Source organism: Papaver somniferum, chromosome 11 (assembly GCF_003573695.1).
Source record: "Papaver somniferum cultivar HN1 chromosome 11, ASM357369v1, whole genome shotgun sequence".
NCBI classification, from domain to species: Eukaryota; Viridiplantae; Streptophyta; class Magnoliopsida; order Ranunculales; family Papaveraceae; genus Papaver; species Papaver somniferum.
This window is the reverse complement of record NC_039368.1, coordinates 3,841,061-3,862,247: the sequence shown is the minus strand read 5'-3', so window position 1 is coordinate 3,862,247 and position 21,187 is coordinate 3,841,061. Positions and strand designations below refer to the sequence as shown.

General features: G+C 37.6%; 1 protein-coding gene across 1 annotated transcript; it reads left to right on the top strand.

The window, feature by feature from the left end:
- Positions 1 to 10,638: 10,638 nt before the first annotated feature.
- On the top strand, positions 10,639 to 17,407 carry LOC113320697 (transcription factor bHLH66-like). Its single transcript, XM_026568582.1, has 13 exons — positions 10,639 to 10,768; positions 11,056 to 11,478; positions 11,642 to 11,882; positions 11,955 to 12,085; positions 12,808 to 12,948; positions 13,223 to 13,338; positions 14,044 to 14,966; positions 15,052 to 15,135; positions 15,226 to 15,393; positions 15,516 to 15,581; positions 15,789 to 15,854; positions 16,017 to 16,085; positions 16,750 to 17,407. Exons 7-13 carry the CDS (start codon positions 14,400 to 14,402, stop codon positions 17,098 to 17,100), a joined length of 1,371 nt encoding a protein of 456 aa, XP_026424367.1. The 5' UTR covers positions 10,639 to 10,768; positions 11,056 to 11,478; positions 11,642 to 11,882; positions 11,955 to 12,085; positions 12,808 to 12,948; positions 13,223 to 13,338; positions 14,044 to 14,399; the 3' UTR covers positions 17,101 to 17,407.
- Positions 17,408 to 21,187: the final 3,780 nt, after the last annotated feature.

Genomic DNA, 21,187 nt, shown 5'->3' with positions numbered 1-21,187 from the left:
CAGCAGCACTTATTATGTTGGCCTGGTATCTCCATATATATCGGCAGCATAGAATTATTTCACAGCCGAGGTCACAATGGGCAGACAAGTTTTAATTTTCTCTTCAATTAATGCATGGTGAAGCGAGTCGACGTCAGCACACTAATGCCACCTAAGATTGGTCAAGAGTGACTTTATTATTGTTAGCATAAAAATGGAAGAATATCACCTCCATGACCACATGCGAGTGTAGTGCAAATGAAGAAAAAACAAAGATTAACATATCTTGTCCTTACATAAGTTCTCTTGCTATATATATATAAAGAATATGAAGGAATGTTTGAGACCAATGACGTCATTTGTGCAAATACAATTAAGGTGGACCCAACACATGCAAGAAAATATCATGCTTTTTAAATGAAATTAATTCATTTCCTTGGTGGTTTCATATACTATGGAAAGTGGATATTCGCTGATACTTTACAATGTTTCGTCATATTACGACACGCGGCACAATATTATTGGGCGGATTGTATTTCATGACATGTGGCGACGACGTGAATTCAACTGTGGACTATATATATGTGTTTTCAAAATGAAAAAGGGGGAGGCGGCCGCAGAGCCGTTGACAGAGAGAAGAGGCGACAAGGGTTTGGTGTATTTGAGTTTTCTTTTCTCATGGTTTTCTAAGTTGTTTGTTAGGGTTTAGATTGAAGCCAATTTATTTATATGAACTCTACGATGATATTTCTAATAATGATTCATTGATTAGTGATTTCTCTTCATATAGCTTGGTGTTTAATCGATTATGTGATTTTATTGATTACTTATACTTTTCAATTGATATAGCGTGCTTGGTTAAATTCTTTGACGCAATATGCTTTAGGATTGATATGTAATACTTTAGAATCATTACCCGTGAAGCGAAGGAAATTACAGCGGAGAAACCATATTTTAGAATTTAAACATATTATCTTCCGAGACATGAGATTGATTTCGAAATTTGTCTTGAGTAATAAATAGAGATTAGTCGAGTTTATATGATTGAATTGGTGGAAATCGAAAACCTTAACAACCCGTTACCCATTTTGTTTATTGTTAGAATTATTTATTATTTCATTTTGTCCCGAATATCTGAATAATCGTCAAACATCAACTTATTGATTTGTTAGTTTTTGGTATTAGTTAGTAGTACTATTTTCACACTCCTCGTGGGAACGACCTGTATTTGCCATTATCTACTAGTTAGACACTGTGCACTTGCAGTATTATTATTGTAGGTTTCCGAGCCTACCAAGTTTTTTCCAATGTTAGATTTAAGTTTGGGGGTAAGGGAGAAAATTCTAACGTCACATAGTATCCGATTAGCTAAGTTTACATATTGTTTCTCACCGAAAAGATGGAAATTGGAATGCTAGGGACAACAATCTACTGAGACATTAGAGAAAAAGACATTGAGATCTTTGACATTCAGGAGAGAACATGTTCCTTTTAGAGGGTAATCGTGATGGATCTAACCATCCATGATGAAGAGACAATTAGGCCAGAAGGAAATGCCAGAAAGACAAAACAACCTCACAATGTTGTCTTAGTTACTGGATTACGACTCTCTCTCAGTAGAAACTTATCATCATCAACAAACGGAGCGACGTCAAAATCTATGAAGAAAGTTGAAGACGTTTAAGGTTTAGCAGCAACAATAGAAAAAAATAATTCAAAAAATCAAAGTTAATTACAAGAAGTTATAAGAGCAAAGAAAATCAAACGATATAAGTTGTTGAAGTTCATGATACCAAGACATTAGAAATTGCGAAGATACAAGTTCTAAAGTCCTTCTCTCATGGCCATGTAAATTTTTATCTTGTTTTATTAAAAGAAAAAAAAATCGTTACGTTTTGTTCAATAAGGCCACAGGGAAGTAGAAATCTATAAGGAAGTTTCAAACAAGAAATTAAGGAGAAAAGTTAAATTGTAAAGGTTCTACGAGGTTCGAGAGTTTATCATCAACAGTTGAAGCCTAAGAAGACGTTGTTTATACTGTGCACTATGAGAGAGTCGAAGAGAGATGCATATTGGTTGCTTTGTTAGTCCGCTTTCCATCTGGCACAAGATCTTTCTAACACTGGTTCAACTCATCACACGTAATTAGTCCAGCTGTGTAGCAGATGTCCCTCTCATTTTTATCACTCTCCTAATCTTATCCAGTTGTAAAGCGGATGCATCTTACAATGCTTATCTAGCTATGTAGCGGATATCTCTTTATATAGCAGTGTTGCGGATGTGTCTCCCTAATTCTTTGTTCAGCTTTAGAGCTGGCACCTTTAATTTCTCTGGCATTCTAGTTACTTGGAGATAGGTTGAGAATATGTATATCCTCATAGCTCTTTGGATACTTGTGACTAATTAGATGTCATGGTTTTGTGGGTACACCTCTGGTAAACCCTCCCGAGATTAACTCGGTCGCTAGGGCCACCTAGCGAGTTAGGATTTTATTTTTCTAGATTAGTTTTGCTCGAGGACTAGAAAATAATAAGTTTGGGGGTATTTGATAGACACATTTTTGTGTCTAATTTGTCCTCAATGTTGTGTATTGTTGGTACTCGATTTCGTACTTATTATGGTATTTTATGTGTTTGTAGGTATTTTTGGGAAATAAACATTTTTGGAAAAATTGGCTCGAAAAAGTGTTAAAGGCACCCTGAAAATTACTAAAGGCACCCTTGGTTTGGATAAGGGCAACCCCAGAGCACCCAGTGTTAAAGGCACCCGCAGAATGGATTCAAGGCACTTCTTCTTCATCTTTTGAATTTCATTTTTGGTGGGAAAACTTTGCAGACACACGGGCATATTTTGACTCGAGATTTGAAGGTGTTTTAGAGAGACTCAATGGCTGAAACTTTTTGAGATGATTTGATAGTGCATAACAGAGTTATTACGGGCAATTTGATCGTTGAATTTTGGCTGGATATTGTTTCCCAACAAAATAGGAGAGGCTAGTTTTCTCGGGTTTTCTGAGAAAGTTTGGGCAGAGATTTACGTGGAGATTTTCATGGGAAAGGCTTTGTTTGGGCCTGTGATGATGAAACGGGTCTGGTAAAATCCTTTGGTTTCAAGAAAACGGCAAACTTTACGTGGATTTAACAAAAAAGAGAGGAATATTCTCCCGTGAGATATTCTCGAGATTTTGTGCTATTTTTGGTTGATTTGGGCGTGGCTGAGTGTGTTTGACAGCATCAGAGATGAGTAGAAGCATGCTGCGAGTGTGCTGGCAGAAAATCAACGCGTGAAAAGGGAAGAAAGGAAAGTTATTATTGCCGAGAACAATTATCTTTAATGTCGAGTTATGGGATATCTTTTTGAGTTATGAGGAGTAATCCTTGAGCCTGTCGAGTATAAAAGAGTTTCTGGGGTCGAAGAGAGGGGGATAGAGAGGATTGGGAGCAGTTTCGAACATCACAGAATCATAAAAATCGAGTTGCAGAGAATACCTTCCTGTTTCTGCTGTGAAGAACACGAAGAACATTAGACCACAGAAGACAGTCGTTTTTCAACAGTGGAAACGACACACAGGCGTGGGTCGAGAGCTACAGAATCAACGATAGTACTGTTTTATCGTTCTTTGGTTTGCAACAATTATAAGCGTTACAAACCCGGTTTTGAATTATTTCTCCCTTTTCATCATTTTTAAACACCATTTGAGCAATGAAATCAACTTTTGAGCGTGTTTCCATTATGATGAGCTAAACCCAATCCTTGGGGCGATGGAGGAAGCTGTTGTTTCGGTAAAAGTGATATATCTTTATTTTAAATTAATTATAGCAATTATATTATGATTTTTGCATTGAACTAAAAATGGATTATATGATTTTGATTAGTTAGGTTTATTTTCTCTTGATAGAATATGCTTGCTTTAGAGTTTTTATATTCTATGCTTGGATTAACATCTATTATTTTAAAAGTCTACATGTCTAGGCAATACTATTAGAATCAATCTGAATGTTGAGTTGCGAAATTATTGTTTTATTAAAATCACTAATATCGACCAATGGTGGAATCCTAGCCCCAGTCTCTCCACAATATTCACATCACCTTTTTATTTGAGTTTATTATTATCATTTATAAAATTTAAGTCTAAAAAATATGCTTTCACAAGTCTCGAACGAATCATCTTACTACAACAACTTGAAATCACATCAGTAAAGCTCTGACAAACGAGCAACAATAGTTCTTGGCATCAGATGTGATCGGAAGAGAATACATCGTCGTGGGAACCAAAATAGGTTAGATGAAATTGCATGGGCGTCCATGGAAGCAAAGGGATTGGCTGGATGCGTAAGCGAGTAAACTTCCCATGACCACGAGGTTTGGCGGGATGGATCAAAAATTGGCCACAACTACGAAACTTGGTTGGTTGTGATCACAATCCTTGACAAGGAGGAGTGTCGACTTCTGGAGAAAACGTTGAAGCGGCTCCTGGAGAGAAATTTCGAAGCGGAGCGGCTTCTGGAGAGAATGTTGAGGCGGCTCCTGTAGCGAAATGTTGAAGCGGAACAACTTCTGGAGCGAAAGTTTAAGCAGAACAGCTTCTGGAGCGAAAAGTAGAAGCGTCTCCTGGAGCAAAGTTCGAAGAGCCAACACAATACGGCTGAGAGATTGAAAATATATCTCGGCGCTGCACATTGGAGAAATAAAAATTCTTTCACATGCTCTGTCATAGATTACATGGTTTTGTGAACAGAGTCCCCAGAAAGCATTAATACATAACTCCAACAATTGATGTTCGGTCACATTTGGTTTATGACAATCTAACGCCCGAATTCTGAATCTCTTGACTAATAATTCAGATGTTCATTTTTTCACTCCTTTTGAGTTGTGGCCATGTCTGTCTGGGACTTAGCAAAAACTTCTTGTATTTCCATCAACTCAGCAACTGTAATAAGGGATCGACATCCTCTGGTTCCCCAGTCTCTCGTCCTGATGGTGGAGTAACAACGGATCTGGTGACTATTGGAGGTGTCACACTTGAAGAAACATTGGGGGTGGATGTAGCGACTCTGGCTCCTGTGACTGGAGGTGTAACGCCTGAAGGAATGTTTTCCGCGCCGCTGGTGTTGACAGGTGGTGTGTTAATGCCACTGGAAGAAACGTTAATACCTAGAGTGATCTCAGCGCTAGTGTTTTCAGGGTTTGTTGATGATTCAGACCTGAGTTCTACCATCTTGAGATAGGGATTGAAAAAATTAAACTAGAAATTGGAAATTGGTATTGCAACCGAGAGACTAATATCCCACTGTGGTCGCCAATTGTTTTTGGGTGAAAACTGCTTCTGCCGGTTTTGGTAATTTTGTGTGTGTGGATGAAAAACGAGTCTATACCCTAAAAAATGCACTACACGGGAGTAATTTTGATTCGAGAGATCAATCTGTACAATCTTGGCCTAAACCAAGAAATGGTCATTCCAGGCTTGCTTCGGTCACAAAGTGAAGGAGAATGGTTGGTCTTAGGGAGGGAACCGAAGAAAGTGTTGAGACCAGAATAGTTGATTCTGAAGGTGTGGTTGTTTACGACTTGTATCAGAAAGTAGAACTGACTAGCAGGAAAGAAAGCTAGCAAGTGATTTCTGGATACTGTATTGTTCTCTGACCAAAACTTGTTGTTGGTGGAAATAGGCGAAACCTATTTATACAAGTCATATTGAAACGTACCCTGGTCTTGTAGGAAGTGGAAACGATTGAGTGGTGGAAAAATAGAGTAACGCGTAACTGTCAGACATTATGCTTCCATGATGAAGGAAGTGAATTCGTTTATACCGTTACTTTTCACCGCCACTAATTGTCACGCTTCATGACACTTTCTTGTAACTGGCGCATTGCACGCCGTACGTTGTAAACCGCCAGACCAATACCCTGATGAGCATCCCCCAGTTTGTGACATGTTTGATGTCTCGAGTGTTTTCGTGGAAAACATGTAGGACTTTGCTACGTGTGGGAAGTCAAAGTCAAGGGACTTACCGCAGGAAAATAACTTGTAATGCTATTCGGCTCGTTTGGGCTGGTCGCCTAAAACTTGCCATAGGTTTATCAGTTTGGTGGCGAACTTCAATGGCTGATATTGCATCTCATGAAGGAGGGTAGCCGTTGATTATGCTACCTTTGTGGTGGCGCCTGATAATGGCGCAGTGGTGTTTTGGTGTACGCCAGTAGCAATGTGGCATGGCTGGCATGGCTCGTGCATGCCAGTGGCACGGTGGTGCAAGTGGCGCCTGGCGTAGCCATGGCCACTAGATTTAGGCAGATGGTCGCCTGAAAATTGCCACAAGTCTATCAGTTCGGTGGCGAACTTGGATGGACGAGATTGCTTATCATGAGGAAGGATGGTCATTGATTATGGCCGCATCTTGTTTGCATAGCGAAGTGGCGCCATTGGCATAGTGGCGCCTGGCGGAGCCATGGCGTAGCGGCATGCCAGTGGCGTAGCCGTGGAAGCTGTTTTGGCATATTGGTGTTAGACCCGAATATGGCTCTGGCAACATTGGCCATGTTTCTAAGTTAATCTTGAGGCGTTAGGAGAGTCACTAGACTCAGTTGGCATGGAAACTTTTAGCTAAATTAGTGTTTGGCGCATCGCAACCCTATTTAGCACGTGCGCCATGACTGCGGCATGGCGCCCTGGCCAAAGTTAGGTCTTGGTGGCGTGGCCAAGGCTAGGATTTGGAGTCGTGGCCAAAGTTAGGGCTTGGCGGCGTGGCCAAGGCAAAATTGGCTCGTGGCATGTTGTGGACTATGACCAAAATCAGGGTTTCGGTTAATGCTACTGAAGCAAAAGTCTTGTTTTGATCATGAAATCCTAATTGGAGTCCGTTATGGCATTGGCCACGAACAGAAAGTGGATTAGCACGTAGTGGCGTCATTTGTGGCACATTGGCATGTTACTGCGACAGAGTGGCATGTTAGCATGTTACTGCGGTAGGGTGGCATGTTGGCATGCCACTGTTGTTGTGGCAGAGCGCGTTTGGGTTTCCAGTTGGTATGGTGGTTATCGGCTCAACTTATACCCATCTCAACTTACAAACCCAATTAAGATTTTACTTAAATCAAGACCAAAATTAGGGCTCAACTTATTTCAAATAACAAACAATAAACCAATTAAAGTATATAGTGTTAAGAAAAATCATACCTGCGCATATATTAGTACGAATTCCAAACAATAAACTCAATCTCAAGAACAATCTGAAAGCAGAACCAAAGTAAAAGAGAGAAAAGTATGCATAGAGAGCTACTATAGATTTCTTTCCAAAGATATACGTTGGTTATCGGCTCCGCTCGGCTTGGAAAAAAGCCGTATAATTTTTAAGCCTAATAGAGTTCCACCTCATCAGTAAATACTTCCGTTGGATTAAGTATGAAGGAAATTGTGTCCAAACTATGTGTTTAAACCAAGAGTCCCATGATCCGGACCGAAATTTAAAATACTTAGTTTTTAGTTTCTATATTTAGTGTAAATTACGGATCCTATTGTAATTTATTTGGGATAAAATATTTATCCTTCATGGAGCGGATTTAAAAATTAGATTAATTATCCATTTACTGATTTCAATGAATCATAATGGTATGGTATGAATCCAAAGCAAGGAAAAATTAGTGAGAATTTGGGAAAAATATCAAAACACTCATCTATTTTCGAACATAAAAAAAACACTAAAACATCAAGTAAAATGGAATGGAGGGAGTATTATATTGTTACTCTCGCATACTTAATTCTTGCAACCTTTACCTTTCGTTGTTCCACTACTTCTAATTCTTGCTTCTTTTTTCGCAGAAATATTAAAAAAAAACATTTGATAATTTTTATTTCATTGAGTTATATTAGCTGATAAAATACATGGGTTTTACACTTAACGATAAAGTTAAAATATTCTTGAAATTGCATGTGATTTTGTGTGTTGTAATATGCAGGATGATACATATGGTGGTGGTAATTATGGTAATGTTGGTAGAGATGGTCTGACTGAAGAAATGACAGGTAGTTACGGTAGCAGTGGTGGAGATGGTTGAGTGCAAAAACTAAGAAGAGGTGTTTATGGTAGTGCATTTTTGTGTTAGAGATGGTTGAAGGAAGAAGCTAGCACTAGTGGTTATGGTGGCGGTTGTGGCGACGGTCGAGGGAAAGAAGCACGGGTGGTTATGTTGGCAGAATTTTTTTGAATGGTCGAAGGAAAGTAAATCGGAATAATGGTCAAGGACAAGTTCCCAATTCATATTGTAAATAAGTTGTATGGGGAATTTTTTGTTTATAAATTAATTTGAGGGCGGGATACAACGTCCACCTTGCAGATGTGTCAAAGTGTATAACACCCGCTTTATACATGACACATACTCTAGAATGCGTCATACACGAGATGAAGCATCATCCCGAACCTGTGTTGCATGTTCTACAGTTCATCATTACAATGATGCATCATCTTGAATATACGATACATAGAACAAATGATGTATCTTGTCCCGAAATTCACCAATAAGCAATGTTGTGCCTCTTATATGCATGCGTCATTCAAAAAATGATGCGTCATTTCGAACTTGTTGCATAATTAATAAAAGTATTGCATTGTAATATTAATGTATCAGTATGATTGTCCCTTACCAACATATGCGATATTTACTAATGTTATGCGCTTATTTAAGGAAGCATCGTGATGCTAATGCATCAATATGCTTGTCCCTTACCAAGAGATGTGATATTTACTATTGGTGCTTACCCATAGAATCATTATGACGCTAATACATCATTATACTTGTATGTTACAAAATGACGTAACATTGTGCTACATTGCCCGTCGAGGATGCATAATCTAGCATGTGTCATGTCGCGTAAAGGAAGTGGCAGTCGGTACATGGCAAATATTTATCCAATTTTCATATGTCAAAATGCGAATAAGACTTATATAAGGAGAAAGTGTTGGCTAAAGATGCGTAAAGGAAGTGGAAGCTCTGTGATGCTAGTGTATCATCCTTCTATGTTTGAAGAATGCAATATTTCCTTATGTTGCTTACCGGTGGATGCATCATTATGCCTTTTTGTTTGCCAGATGAAGCATTATGATGCTAATGCATCATTATGCTTATCCCTTTGCTGAGAGATTCATCATTTTTTCGAAAGGTGCATCAACTTGGCATTTGCTATGTCGCGAATAGGACGTTGAAGATGATCCATGTCAAACTGGTAGAAATTTTTAACTTTTAGAAACGCCAATAAGACATATATAAGGAGAAGTTGTTAGTTGAAAATGCATATAGGTCAAGATTACCGCAGCGATGCCCATTGAAAATCCCACACTTCCAGATAACGACAATGTCTAAATGGGGACAATATCGGTATAGGAACAGGTCATTACACAGGCGGTGGTGCGACTATTTTAGATACTAGGTATTTTGTGAGGACTGATATTTCAGTTCCCCAAATGTTAATTCATTAGACTAATTCTTCAACAGAGAATGCTATTCAGGAGGACTTTGTCAACATAGCTTCACAGTTTGCAGAATTTTACCCACGAGGACAAGGATATTTTTGAGGGTTGGATAATGTCATGTTTTGTGTGGTGCATCTAGTTGACCATTGGGTCAGCCCTTAGCTACTAATTGGACGTAACATCTCATATTTATAGTGCTAGTTTATAACCGTTGATCTTATTAGTCTAGTTACTTCCATAATTGGGTTTATCTGATGTTACCAAGTGTTGGCTTGGGAGACAGTAATTATTAGGATTTTGTCTATTGATGTTCATATTGCACGTACTACAAAGTTGTAAAAGAGAAATTTTGAGATCTCATGGTTCAAAATGGGATGACAGGTAACGTATTAACGGACACCATATCATTTAACACTTAAAGCCTATTTCGATGCCAGAAGCAAAAGCTATTTACCAAGTCAGAAGCATAAACATTTTATTTCACAAAAAGTTAACTTTTTTTCTCTAGAAATCATTATAAAATTGTATAACTAAACTAATTTTCTGATCCTTTTTGTTTCTAAACGTTACAAAATAACTTCTTAAATAGTATCCAGACAGGTTATTAGTGGTACTTGCCTAGAAAATTGACATTTTATAGGAAGATACTTCATCCACCTACATGCTCATGCAAAATAGCCTGAGAGAAATGGACGGTCTATGAAAGCCCTTTATCATTGGGATTATCAATGGGTAAAGATGGGGCCAGGGCATTTGTTTGATGCACCCCAAAATTTGTTTACCACCTCACATAACACATACAAATGGGTTCCCAGTTTTCCTTCATACCATTTCACTTGCTGAATCAATGGCCAAGATCAATGCCCCCTGATGTAAGCAGTGTCCTAGGTAAACCTAAGCAAAAACCGAATTCACTTTTTCTCTCACAATTTTTTTATGGATCCTGGTGAGCTGCGAAGGACAGCAGGATTTCTTATGTGGGCTGCGAAAGACACAATTTTTTTATGTGTATGGGCGGTTTTCTTCGACGGTTTTTTCCGTGGTTCGTTTAGAGGTTTTGTCCCTGGAGAGGAATTCAGAAATGAACCATCTCTTTCTCTCTGGCCCACATGTAGCACATTATGTTACACCCCTCCAACCTGACCACATTCGATTTGACCTTCACCCCACCTGACCAACCACTTACCATCTAAACCGAAACTACACTCTGAAAATCCAAACTGCCAATTTCTCGACCACTATAATCAATTCAAAACTAAGCTCTGCATTGACAAGAAATCTATAATCAAGACAGTTCGTACAAGAAATCCGTGAGTTTATAAGGTAAGTTGTTTTTAATCTCTCACAATTTTATGTTTCGCATAGTTAACCAGCTAAACTAGACATTAATCGCAAAGGCATTACTGGTGATGATTCTGCATTTTTCTCCATTATTTTGCCTAATGCCAATAGATTGTTTCTTTGAAATGATATTTCAGTTTCTTGAATGGGATTATGATTTCTAATCACTAATTTATCTATTTGGATCAATGATATCAATGTTTCATATTGGAATTATTGAAAGCTATTGAAAGGATATCAGGATTATATTGGAATTTTATGCAATGCAGTATTCTCTTTTGTTTCCTTTCGCTGAAGATGGATTTACAATAGACATTCCATATTTTAAAACTGGGGATGAAAGCCCAAAAGAGAAAGAAAAAGATGAGAAGAGCAGGAAGATGGTAACAATGAAAGAATACTGCGCTTTCAACAGAGAAGAAATGAAGGTCAAACAATATTTGAATGATGCTTATGTGTCTGTTTCAACAATATTTCAATGATGCTTATGCATGCATTGAGGAGTGTAGATTGCAGTGGATACGAATTAACCAGAAAGAAATCAGAGCTAAGATGTACAACGGTTTGCAAGACGCTATTGCAAAAGGAGACACGGATCTGGATCAGCTGGTCATAATCCTCTGTATGAGGTATTGCAGACCAAGTGCGGACATGAAGGAGAGCAAAGTTAAACATCAGCATGTCGATCAAATGTATTTTCCACACAGCTAATTGACACAGAATATCGATTAAAGTTACACTAAGGAATTTCTGATTTTTCAGTGTTGTTATTCTTAATTTTAATTCTTATAAGTATCTTAATTTTGTCTTTACTTAAGTTGCACTAAATAATAACTCCTATCTTTGGTATTGCAGCATTTATACGATAGAATTCCAGAAAACAGGATTGACGCAAGCTCCCATCTTACTGTGGCTACGTCGCCGTTTAGTGTGTTTCACATTTCTTGGGTTGTGCGTAGCAAGGATTTACTCTTGAAGCTGGAGTATGCTGTTGAGGATTAGTCACAATTATGGGAAGCCTGGTGCCAAGCTTTTGTTTTCTTTGGGTGACATAGAACAGCTTGCTTCATGCAAGATGATGGGTTTGCCATTGAAGGTATAGTTTCTATATGCTCACTAGTTTATCTCATTCTGTGTGAATCAAGCTTATAAGAGTGTGGGTTTCCAGGGAGGCTTCAGTCAGGTTGAAGTGAAAGGTGGCAGAGATGTAGCCGTGGATACTCAGAAGCAGAGACATGCCAGTTGTTCAATTTGGTTTCTTCATGAACCTCTTTGGTTCTTACATTTGATTTCTTTGAGGTTAGTTATCCTATTTTTAGCTTGTGGTTGATACTTCTGTGGGCTTGAACTGGTACTGGTAGAGTGCATATCAAGTGATTGTGTGTTCCTCAATGTTAGGTTTTTTTTAGATAAAGCGCAAATTAAGAGAGTATATATTCTGACACCAGAATATGATAGTATTAGACGAACTTTAAGTAGTGTCCTTCAAATAGATGCCTTTCAATTGATAAAAGTAGTGCCCTTCAAATAGATGCCTTCCAATTGATAAAATATGCAAGTAGCGGTCTCCGTTGTTTTATTTGAATCCTTCTGATTTACCTTTTATCTCATGTCTTAGGTAGCCTCTGAATATCTTTAGTTGCCAGAGTAAGATTTCTGATCTATCGCTTGGAACGCTAAACTAAATGTAGGAGCCAGATCAATTTTGTGTTCACTGTCAAGTTTGTGAACATCTAATTTGAGGCCAAATTGGGTATATGAGTGGAGTAGTATCCTAGGATGCTCTTATATGCTTAGTTCCCTACTTTCTCATCGTCCACATGGGACGATTCTCAACAATTACAAAATTGCCATTTCAAATTTCAGAGTGTTGAGTGCTACAGCAGGGCATTATAATTTTTGATGCATGGGAGATCTTTGTGCTTATAATTGATGTATTTCCAATTTCAAGTTATGCATCTAGTGTAATATATCTTATAAATTTTAATATTATTTGAATTTTGTTTCTCAATATGAAATAGGTGAAGAATAAAATTGTTCGTGAGGTTATAGATTTTGTCAAGAGACATCAGTTGCTATTTGATCAAGTTCACCAAGGAAGATGTTTCTAAAGCAGATGAACTACAATGTATCATTATCTTGTTGTCTCCATATTTAGAAAGGTAAGAGTCCTTTCGAAAAACACAGAAAGCAGCTGAGAATGTTCTTGTTCCCCTAATTTGGTGGTAAAACTGAAGCAGATCATTTGGTCAAATTGCATATTATTTCTACAAATGCACTGAAAGGCAAAACGTTATTGTTGCAAATGGAGAGGTAGCTCAGAGGTTTCTTGGAAAATTAGTTTCCAGTTGCTTTGACTCATACATTTCTCTCCAGTAATTCCTTGGCACTCCTCAGTCCTCACATCTTGTTGTTCAAATCTTCTTCTTTTGCTAGACACATTGTAGATTTGGCCGTACGAAGAGAACAATGAAAACAGTTTTGTGCAAGGGGTATTTGATATGATGAATAATATATTCACCCTTGATGCTGCTTACTGCTTCTCTTATTCGGTACGCCATTCCTAGTTAACTTTTTGTCTTTTCAGTATCAAATATGAAAGAAACTAATATGGAATGACCGGATTCATCTTGCGATTTGTAGTTAACTAATGATCGGATTCATCTTGCGGCTTTTTATATTTTAATCAAGTTACCTCCTATTGGCACCTAGAGTAGCAATTGCCTGTATATGGCATTTGGTACTACAAAGTCTTTTTCTCGCATTTAAGTGTGCTTCGTGTGTTCATTGTTGGTTTTTGATGAAATTGTATTTCTACTGTTAATCAATTTGCTCTTGCCTTTATTCTCTACTTATGAAATAAATTTGTTGTTGAAGGAAGTCAAGTGTGTAAATAGCTGTTGTTAATCTACCAAAGTAACACATTTGAATGTACGAATGAAATCAGTTTATTCAATCATTCCTTGATAAGGAAATGTGAATTGCTTGTGATCTGAACAAGTAGAAGTTTGTAAGAAGGGTCTTCCTTGGAGGTTCCACGTTGGATCCGGTTCATCTTGCGGCTGTTTTAGATTTTAACGAAGTTACCTCCTATTGGCATGACATCCATAGTAGCAATCGCCTGTATAGGGCATTACAAAGTTGTTCTTTTTTGGTTTGGTGCCTGTGTTCGATATTGCCGTTTGAAGTTCTCATAGAACTAACTTTTCATGTATCCTGTCCAATAATAATGGTTTTTCTTATGTTACATTACACAGGAGGTAGTAGGTAGTACATTGCCTTGGTTGAAATGTGTCAGATAGCACATAATTTGTGAAAGAGGGCATTTTGGAGAATGGATACACCGAAAGCGAAGCCCAGTGAGACTGGCTGACCAAGAGTGTTGTACAGATAAGTTTACCTAAACCTAGCTAACACATAAGCTCATAGTCCTCCTCCTAACCTTAGCTGCCTCTACATATATCTTTTTCAGTCTTTTCTCTCTGTTTCTCATTTTTTTCTTTTCGAAAAAGTCTTTTCTCTCTGTTACTTTCTAATTTGAAGTTGTAAAACCCCACCAATTTAATTTTCTTTCTAAATTTTTCCAAGTCTCAGAGGATAATTCTCAAGGAGAATGGCCTCATTGAGAAACTGTTTGACCTCATCATCATCACAATCTTCACTTCAAGAACAACAACAACAGATCCAAAATTCTTCTAATCAGATGCAAGGAGGTTTTGATCATCCAACTAATCACGATGATTTTCTTGATCAAATGCTTTGCAATCTTCCTTCTTGGTCTGAACTTAAATCTCCATGGGAGCTCAGTACTAGTAATTCTTCCCAAAACCCACCTAAACTCTTCAACATACCAATTGGTGGTGGAAAGTCAGAAAATCATCAAGAAAATGATAATAATAATCTTCATTATCCTTCTTGTGATGATTCAACTGTATTAGCTTCAAGATTACGACAACATCATATTGGTAATACTTCACCAAAGTCCATTGTTCATCTCCAACAACAATTACTACTTGCTGGTGGTGCTAATGGTGGTGGTGGTATGTCGAGATCTCCATCTACTGGTTCTGGTATGGGTGGAGGTGGTGATCCTGCTCTTTTCCCATTACCTTTAACTCTCGGGAGCAACGGTGGTGGTGAATCTTCTGATGATGCTCCGTTCAAATCTTCCAATTCTGCTGTAAGTTTCATTCTCCGTCTGTTTAACTCTTCATTTTCTTTCTCTGCAGAGATTATAATTTCTGATACTATGTTTTGTGTTTTAGGGGGGAGGTGAGGGTTCAGTTCAAGCACTCTTCAATGGAATTGCAGGAGGGATTTCACGATCAGGAAGTCAACAGCATTTTCAGGTTTGCATTTCGTAAAATACTTGTTTTTGTATGTGTTTTTGAACGTGCATTTGTACATTATTAATCAAGTCTATTCAATGGAAATGATAGAGTGGTTCAATTTCGACACCAAATTTCGGAGGAACACAAGCAACAGGAATAAATCAAGCTCCATCTGCAGGTGGGTCGGCTTCCGGTGGTGGTGTTACAGCCCCGGCTAGACAAAAAGTTAGAGCACGAAGAGGACAAGCAACAGATCCTCACAGTATCGCCGAAAGAGTAATAATTCAAACCTTATTATTTTGTTTGTTTTGTCTGTTTTTATGCTGCTGTCTTCTAGTTTCACTTCATTTATGCTTCTTCTCAAAACTTGTTGTTGTTGTTGTTATGGGGAATGATAGTTACGGAGGGAGAGAATCGCAGAAAGAATGAAAGCTCTGCAGGAATTGGTACCCAATGCCAATAAGGTAATGGATTTTCAAGTTTTCATGTGAAATTATTCCTTTCATTCCCACAAGACCCTAAAGTTTTACCACAAATTCCAAGACAAAAGGAAAAGGATTTTGTACTTGGTCAAGGACATTTTGGTAATATCAAATACATTTTTCGAAATATTCTGTTTTTTCCGATTATTTTGACATTGTGTTCTTGTTGGAAACTTGGAATGATGACAGACAGACAAAGCTTCAATGCTGGATGAAATCATCGACTATGTGAAATTCTTGCAACTTCAAGTCAAGGTATGCAATTTAATGTTCCCAAACCTCTAGACAATATTTTTTTTAAGAAGAGAAAGGAATCAAATCGGCTTTGTTTTCTGAAAGAATCTTCTTTATTTTTCTTTGTCAGCTGCTAGTACGCATCCACTATCTCATCTTTGTTTGTTATTACTATTTCTTTAGGTTCTGAGCATGAGCAGACTGGGTGGTGCTTCTGCTGTTGCGCCTCCTGCGGCTGACATTTCCTCTGAGGTAAAATATTTCATTAATCCTCATTAATTCGTTTCTTCCAAATGTCTAATGAAACACTATAATGTGATACAGTGTGGTGAAGTCACTGATGGTTAATTCATTGGATGTTGATAATACCAGTGACCTGAGTTTGGTGATGGTTAGTGATACCAGAGTTTGAAACTTGTCAGCACAGAGTTCTCTTTATCGAGCAAACAAAAGAAAAAGCTTATCTACTTTTTTTCTGTCCTAATTTCTCTATTGATTTTCAATCAAAAATACGACAAACACATAGCACGCCTAAACCAACTTTATTTGATTCCACAGAAAGAAAAAAGAAGAACATGAAACCTCCTTTTCCATCTTCTTCTTCTCGTTCAATTTTTTTTTATAGGACAAAGAGAGTACTACTTTTCTTTCTTCCTATGGACCATTTATTCTTTCTTTTACTTTCCTTTTATCTACAACTCTTTTTCTTCTTCTTTTCTCACTTATCACCATCATTCACTAAAGTTGATATTATATTAAATAATATAGTCAAGAGACATTATATGGATTGAATGAATAGTCTGTTTGCCCGCCCTAGTCGACATCATTGGATGATTCCGGTATACAAGTTTTAATGCCATAGTTTGTTCAAGTAGCATCTGCCATAACTTTGAGATTTGTAATTTGTGATGCATAGGGTGATCAAGGAAGGAACAGTAATGGAGCACAAAATGCATCAAACGATAGTTTATCGGTGACGGAACATCAAGTTGCTAAGTTAATGGAAGAAGACATGGGTTCAGCTATGCAGTATTTGCAAGGAAAGGGTCTCTGTTTGATGCCCATATCATTAGCTACTGCAATTTCTACGGCAACTGCTCACTCTAGACATACGACCAGCAATAACCCGATTTTGGCATCCAACGTTGACGGTCCTTTGTCGCCAAACCTGTCTGCGCTAACAGTACAATCAGCTACTTTGGGTCCTGGAGGATTATTACCTGGAGGTGAGGCTGGAAAAGATGTGTCTTCAGTTTATAAACCATGAAAGATGATAATATAGAAAGGAAGTGGTGGTCAATGTTGGTTGACTGGTATATCAAAGTCAAGTCTATAGAAATAAGGTGGTCTATCTCTGTTTTTCTTAACAAGTGTTATGACTCCGGATTTACATAGACTTGCCCTGCAACTCAAAAGCTAATTTAACTTTCAATTTATCTTCTACACATTTTGATTTTCCACCTTCCACTGTAACTTGCTTCTTCTAGTTGGTGTCTTTGTATGAGTGGGGATGCTCTTTGGTGTAACTTTATTTGCCATCTAATGAATAAACTATACAAGTAATAAAAACGAAACAAGTGGGCATGCAAATTTCAGTTGTCAATGACAGAACGTTGATATTGCTAAATTTGGACGGATTTTTTTATTTTTTTTTCCTTCTTACCATACCCTGTGTCAAACGATGCGGTAGTTCGAGAGATGATTAATTTGCTCTTGGGTACGCTCAGGTGATGATTCGGGGTACAGGGTTTGGACTGGAGCTCAGGTTGAGTCCTTTGTTAAAGAGTTATTATCCTTAAATTGAGAGATGATTATTGGTGCATTGACTCCCACCACCACCATCACCTAATTAACAATTTTACTTTAAACATTGGGGGACATTTAGATTGACGTGCTTGCGACTATCTTCTTCTTTTTATCAGTGTCGTGAGTCGTGCCTGAGTATGTTTCGTTTGTTTATTTGAGAAAGGTGTCAGCATTAAATGAAGAGAAACAGAGTTTTATTTGACTTCAACACCGTAAGCTAACGTAACATAATTGATGTTATACCTTGGTTTGTTTAGATCTGGTTCATGTTAGATTGTTTGTTTGTTCTGAACTCGAGGTCTGACTCGGTTTATACATCTCATTTCTAAGACATTTTACGTGGATACAATTTTATTTCTGACTAATCGAACATTTTCTGGCCCAATCTCAAGTTTTTGAGTCAGACATAATAAGTCGGATTCAAATGTACAGTTGGTGAAAAATACAAAAGACAACCTAATTGTTGTTGATTACTGAGGAACTCTAAACAACACGTACGAAGAGCCAGTAGGATACTTTATAGAAGCTGGTAAGATTTATTTCTAATGATACGCTTTGAAGCCAGATAAGATAACAACACTTTGAAGAGAAAAACAAATGGTAATAGTTATCACTGGGCGGTTTTGTTTGATAAATAGATAGACAATCAATCATAATTATCAGAAGATTCAGAACTACTAAATCAGAACTAAATGATATAAAATGAGATGCCTATGAGGAAGTGTTTTGATTTCAGCTCATTAAGTAATTTTAATAAGTAAAAAGAGAAAAAATCTTATCAAGTAATCGTCAAGCAAGGGCTGTGTGGTGTAGTGTAGTGTGAGTCGGATATCATTCGCAAAAAGTTCCCTATAGTAATTTTTTTGCTCTACTTAATTAACTTCATTTCAATCCTCTTCCCAGCATTAGTGATGCACACGGTATGTTCTATGCGTATAAATGTAGAATTTTGTGCATCCTTCTTCGGTGGTCTTTGTAGAAACACAATCATGGACGTATAATGTATGGTTCATGATCATTTCTGATCTTCTGTCCCAATAATCTGAACTAGTTCATCGATATTCTGGCCTAATATTATATCGGTACGGTGTCTCTCATACATATAATGTGGTAGAGTTCAGATACAGCCAATCTTAGGCGTTAATCAGCCATGGTTCATGGCATTCAACTCGAACCAACTGCTTCCAAGAGGGTCTTCCCAAAAGATATTACCATTCAGAATTTAGATTGTGTCCACACAACGAGCTCTATATATGGACTGACATTTTTGGCGCATCTTTAATCGATTATATATATGGATCATGCAACACGACAATCCACTAAATCGAGTTCTCTAGTACCATTAACTTTAACTATTTGAATTTCGAAGTCTGTGTGTCAGTGATCCTTATATGGGAATGGCGGAATGGCCTATATTATATAAATAAATTGCCTCACCGTTGGGCTAGAAAAAAAAAATTAAAAATCATTCAATCTCTCAAATGACAAAAGGGCACTATGATGTTTCTGTCCTTATGACGTAGAAATTGCACATCCTTGAGTTTTTTCTTTTTCTTGACACCAACAAAATTTTACAGAAAATCTAGTGAATTTCCTAAACATATGGATATTGTTTGTCGCAGGTAACTCTTAACAGGTCCTTAAGGGGGAAGAACTGTCCGGCTGCACCATTGTCATACATTTGCGGCAGAAAAGATCATCACAAAGTGGGATAGACATGGCAAAGGAATCCCTTTGAAATCTGTAAATGTCTGTCTTCCAGGATCAGCGGCCGATTTTAGCCACGATTTATCTGCCGTACGTCACCCTAGCCTGGCAAAGATGCTCTCTCTTTTAGCAATAAAGTCAAAAAAGATAAAGTACAGAATTACGCGGGGTTGACTTGAGAAACATTAACGAGGAGAGGATATGTTTGGGACATTTTGAGATTCAAACCAACAATTTCTCATAAATGCTAAATGAATGTTTCAAAAATCAATTTCTCATAAAAAATTAAAAAAAATAAGAAAATTTCTTACAAAATTCCTACTAGTATATCTCAAAAAAACATACCAGAGCACTGGAATCCCTCAAAATGGGCAGTGCCCGACCTAGGCCTGCCAAATGTAGCTTAATTTTAGCTATCACTTGAGAAATGCTGCTCCGCTACAACCACATGGAAACTGTACTAACATAAAAAAGAAAGCATCAGCAGAAACACAATCATCATATTCCGCATATCGCACAAGTCTGAATTTCATTTTCCAAATTAGATGTGTTTAAGAACTCAAAGCATCTGTATTATAAGCTCTTGGAATACACAAATTAGGTGAGACTGCATATACAAACTGCACAGCGAGCTAGCATTTCTGGCTGAAAAAGAAAACCTAAAAGAGAAATCATAATGTAAAAACCCTAGTCCAATTGTATCGGTTGCATTTGGGAATAACTTTTGTACTGCCATCCTCATTACCTATGCACAATGAAACGAAATAGAAACAAGAAATCCACAGAAAATCAAGTTTACAGTATGTCGAGCACAAGGAAAAATTTGGCCGGGAAAACCATGGATGAACACGGATCTTCAGTCAATAACTTGCAGGAGGTAGTGCACTCACTATAATATGTGCAACTTGCGAATGAATGTTTATAGCTGTAATAATACAGTTCAAGCACTATGGCGATATCTGTTGGCAAGCCTGTTTTTAATTCATTTATACTACACCCAACTTAATATCCTGATGTTTTTTTCTCCTGAAAATGGTCGAATTATGCATATACTATCAACTGAAATGGTCGAATTATGTTTTTCTATGCCTTGCTCAAATTTTGATGAATATGGTCGAATCATGCATATACTGTCAACTGAAATGCTGGAGTTAGTATTTAAAGTAGGTGGTTAATTCTTAGCCACACGACCATCCAGGATGGATGGACCTGTGCGTTTTCTTAGCCTTCATCTGAGGATTGGTACTGATCGACCTTGGACTATTCCTTAGTGTGCCAATCAACCTTACAGAGTCCACCTCTCTAAGATTTCCATGTGTTTTGTAGACTACATATCACTGCAGCAGTGTGCAATACCTAGAAACTGACAGTGCTTCATCTCTGAGACATTCATATTTTTCCCTCACTAGTTTCAGCAAAAATCAAATGCCCAATCTAGAGTGGTAGCTGACACTTCCTAAGTGAGGCAAGACCTGCACTCTCTCAAAATGCAACAAAATCAGAACTTTCTCTTAGTGCACAAAACTTCAATCTCACACAGACTCCTAACATACTTTACAAAAACTCAAAATCAATCCACAATAGGGTCACAAGATTTATTAAGAATGAATAAATCGTTGGTTGTAGGTTCAAAAATCTAAGACTTACATTGGTCTATTATCTCAATAAAACTTCAAAGTAACCCTTCTGACAGTAACTCTCAATATCAATCTAGGAAGATTAACTCATGATACTCATATAAACTAAAACAGCAAAACAGACAATATGACCATCAGACTTGTGCTTTGTCTGCCCTGGCAGCTCTTGCAACAGCCTGTCCATGGAGACGCCCAGTCCTCCTA

Bases quoted from the DNA above. Each gene is read 5' to 3' on its own strand.
- LOC113320697 (XM_026568582.1), top strand. From the start codon at position 14,400: ATGGCCTCATTGAGAAACTGTTTGACCTCATCATCATCACAATCTTCA. The intron at 15,136-15,225 runs GTTTGCATTTCG...TGGAAATGATAG, and splicing joins GAAGTCAACAGCATTTTCAG to AGTGGTTCAATTTCGACACC. The intron at 15,394-15,515 runs GTAATAATTCAA...GGGGAATGATAG, and splicing joins CTCACAGTATCGCCGAAAGA to TTACGGAGGGAGAGAATCGC.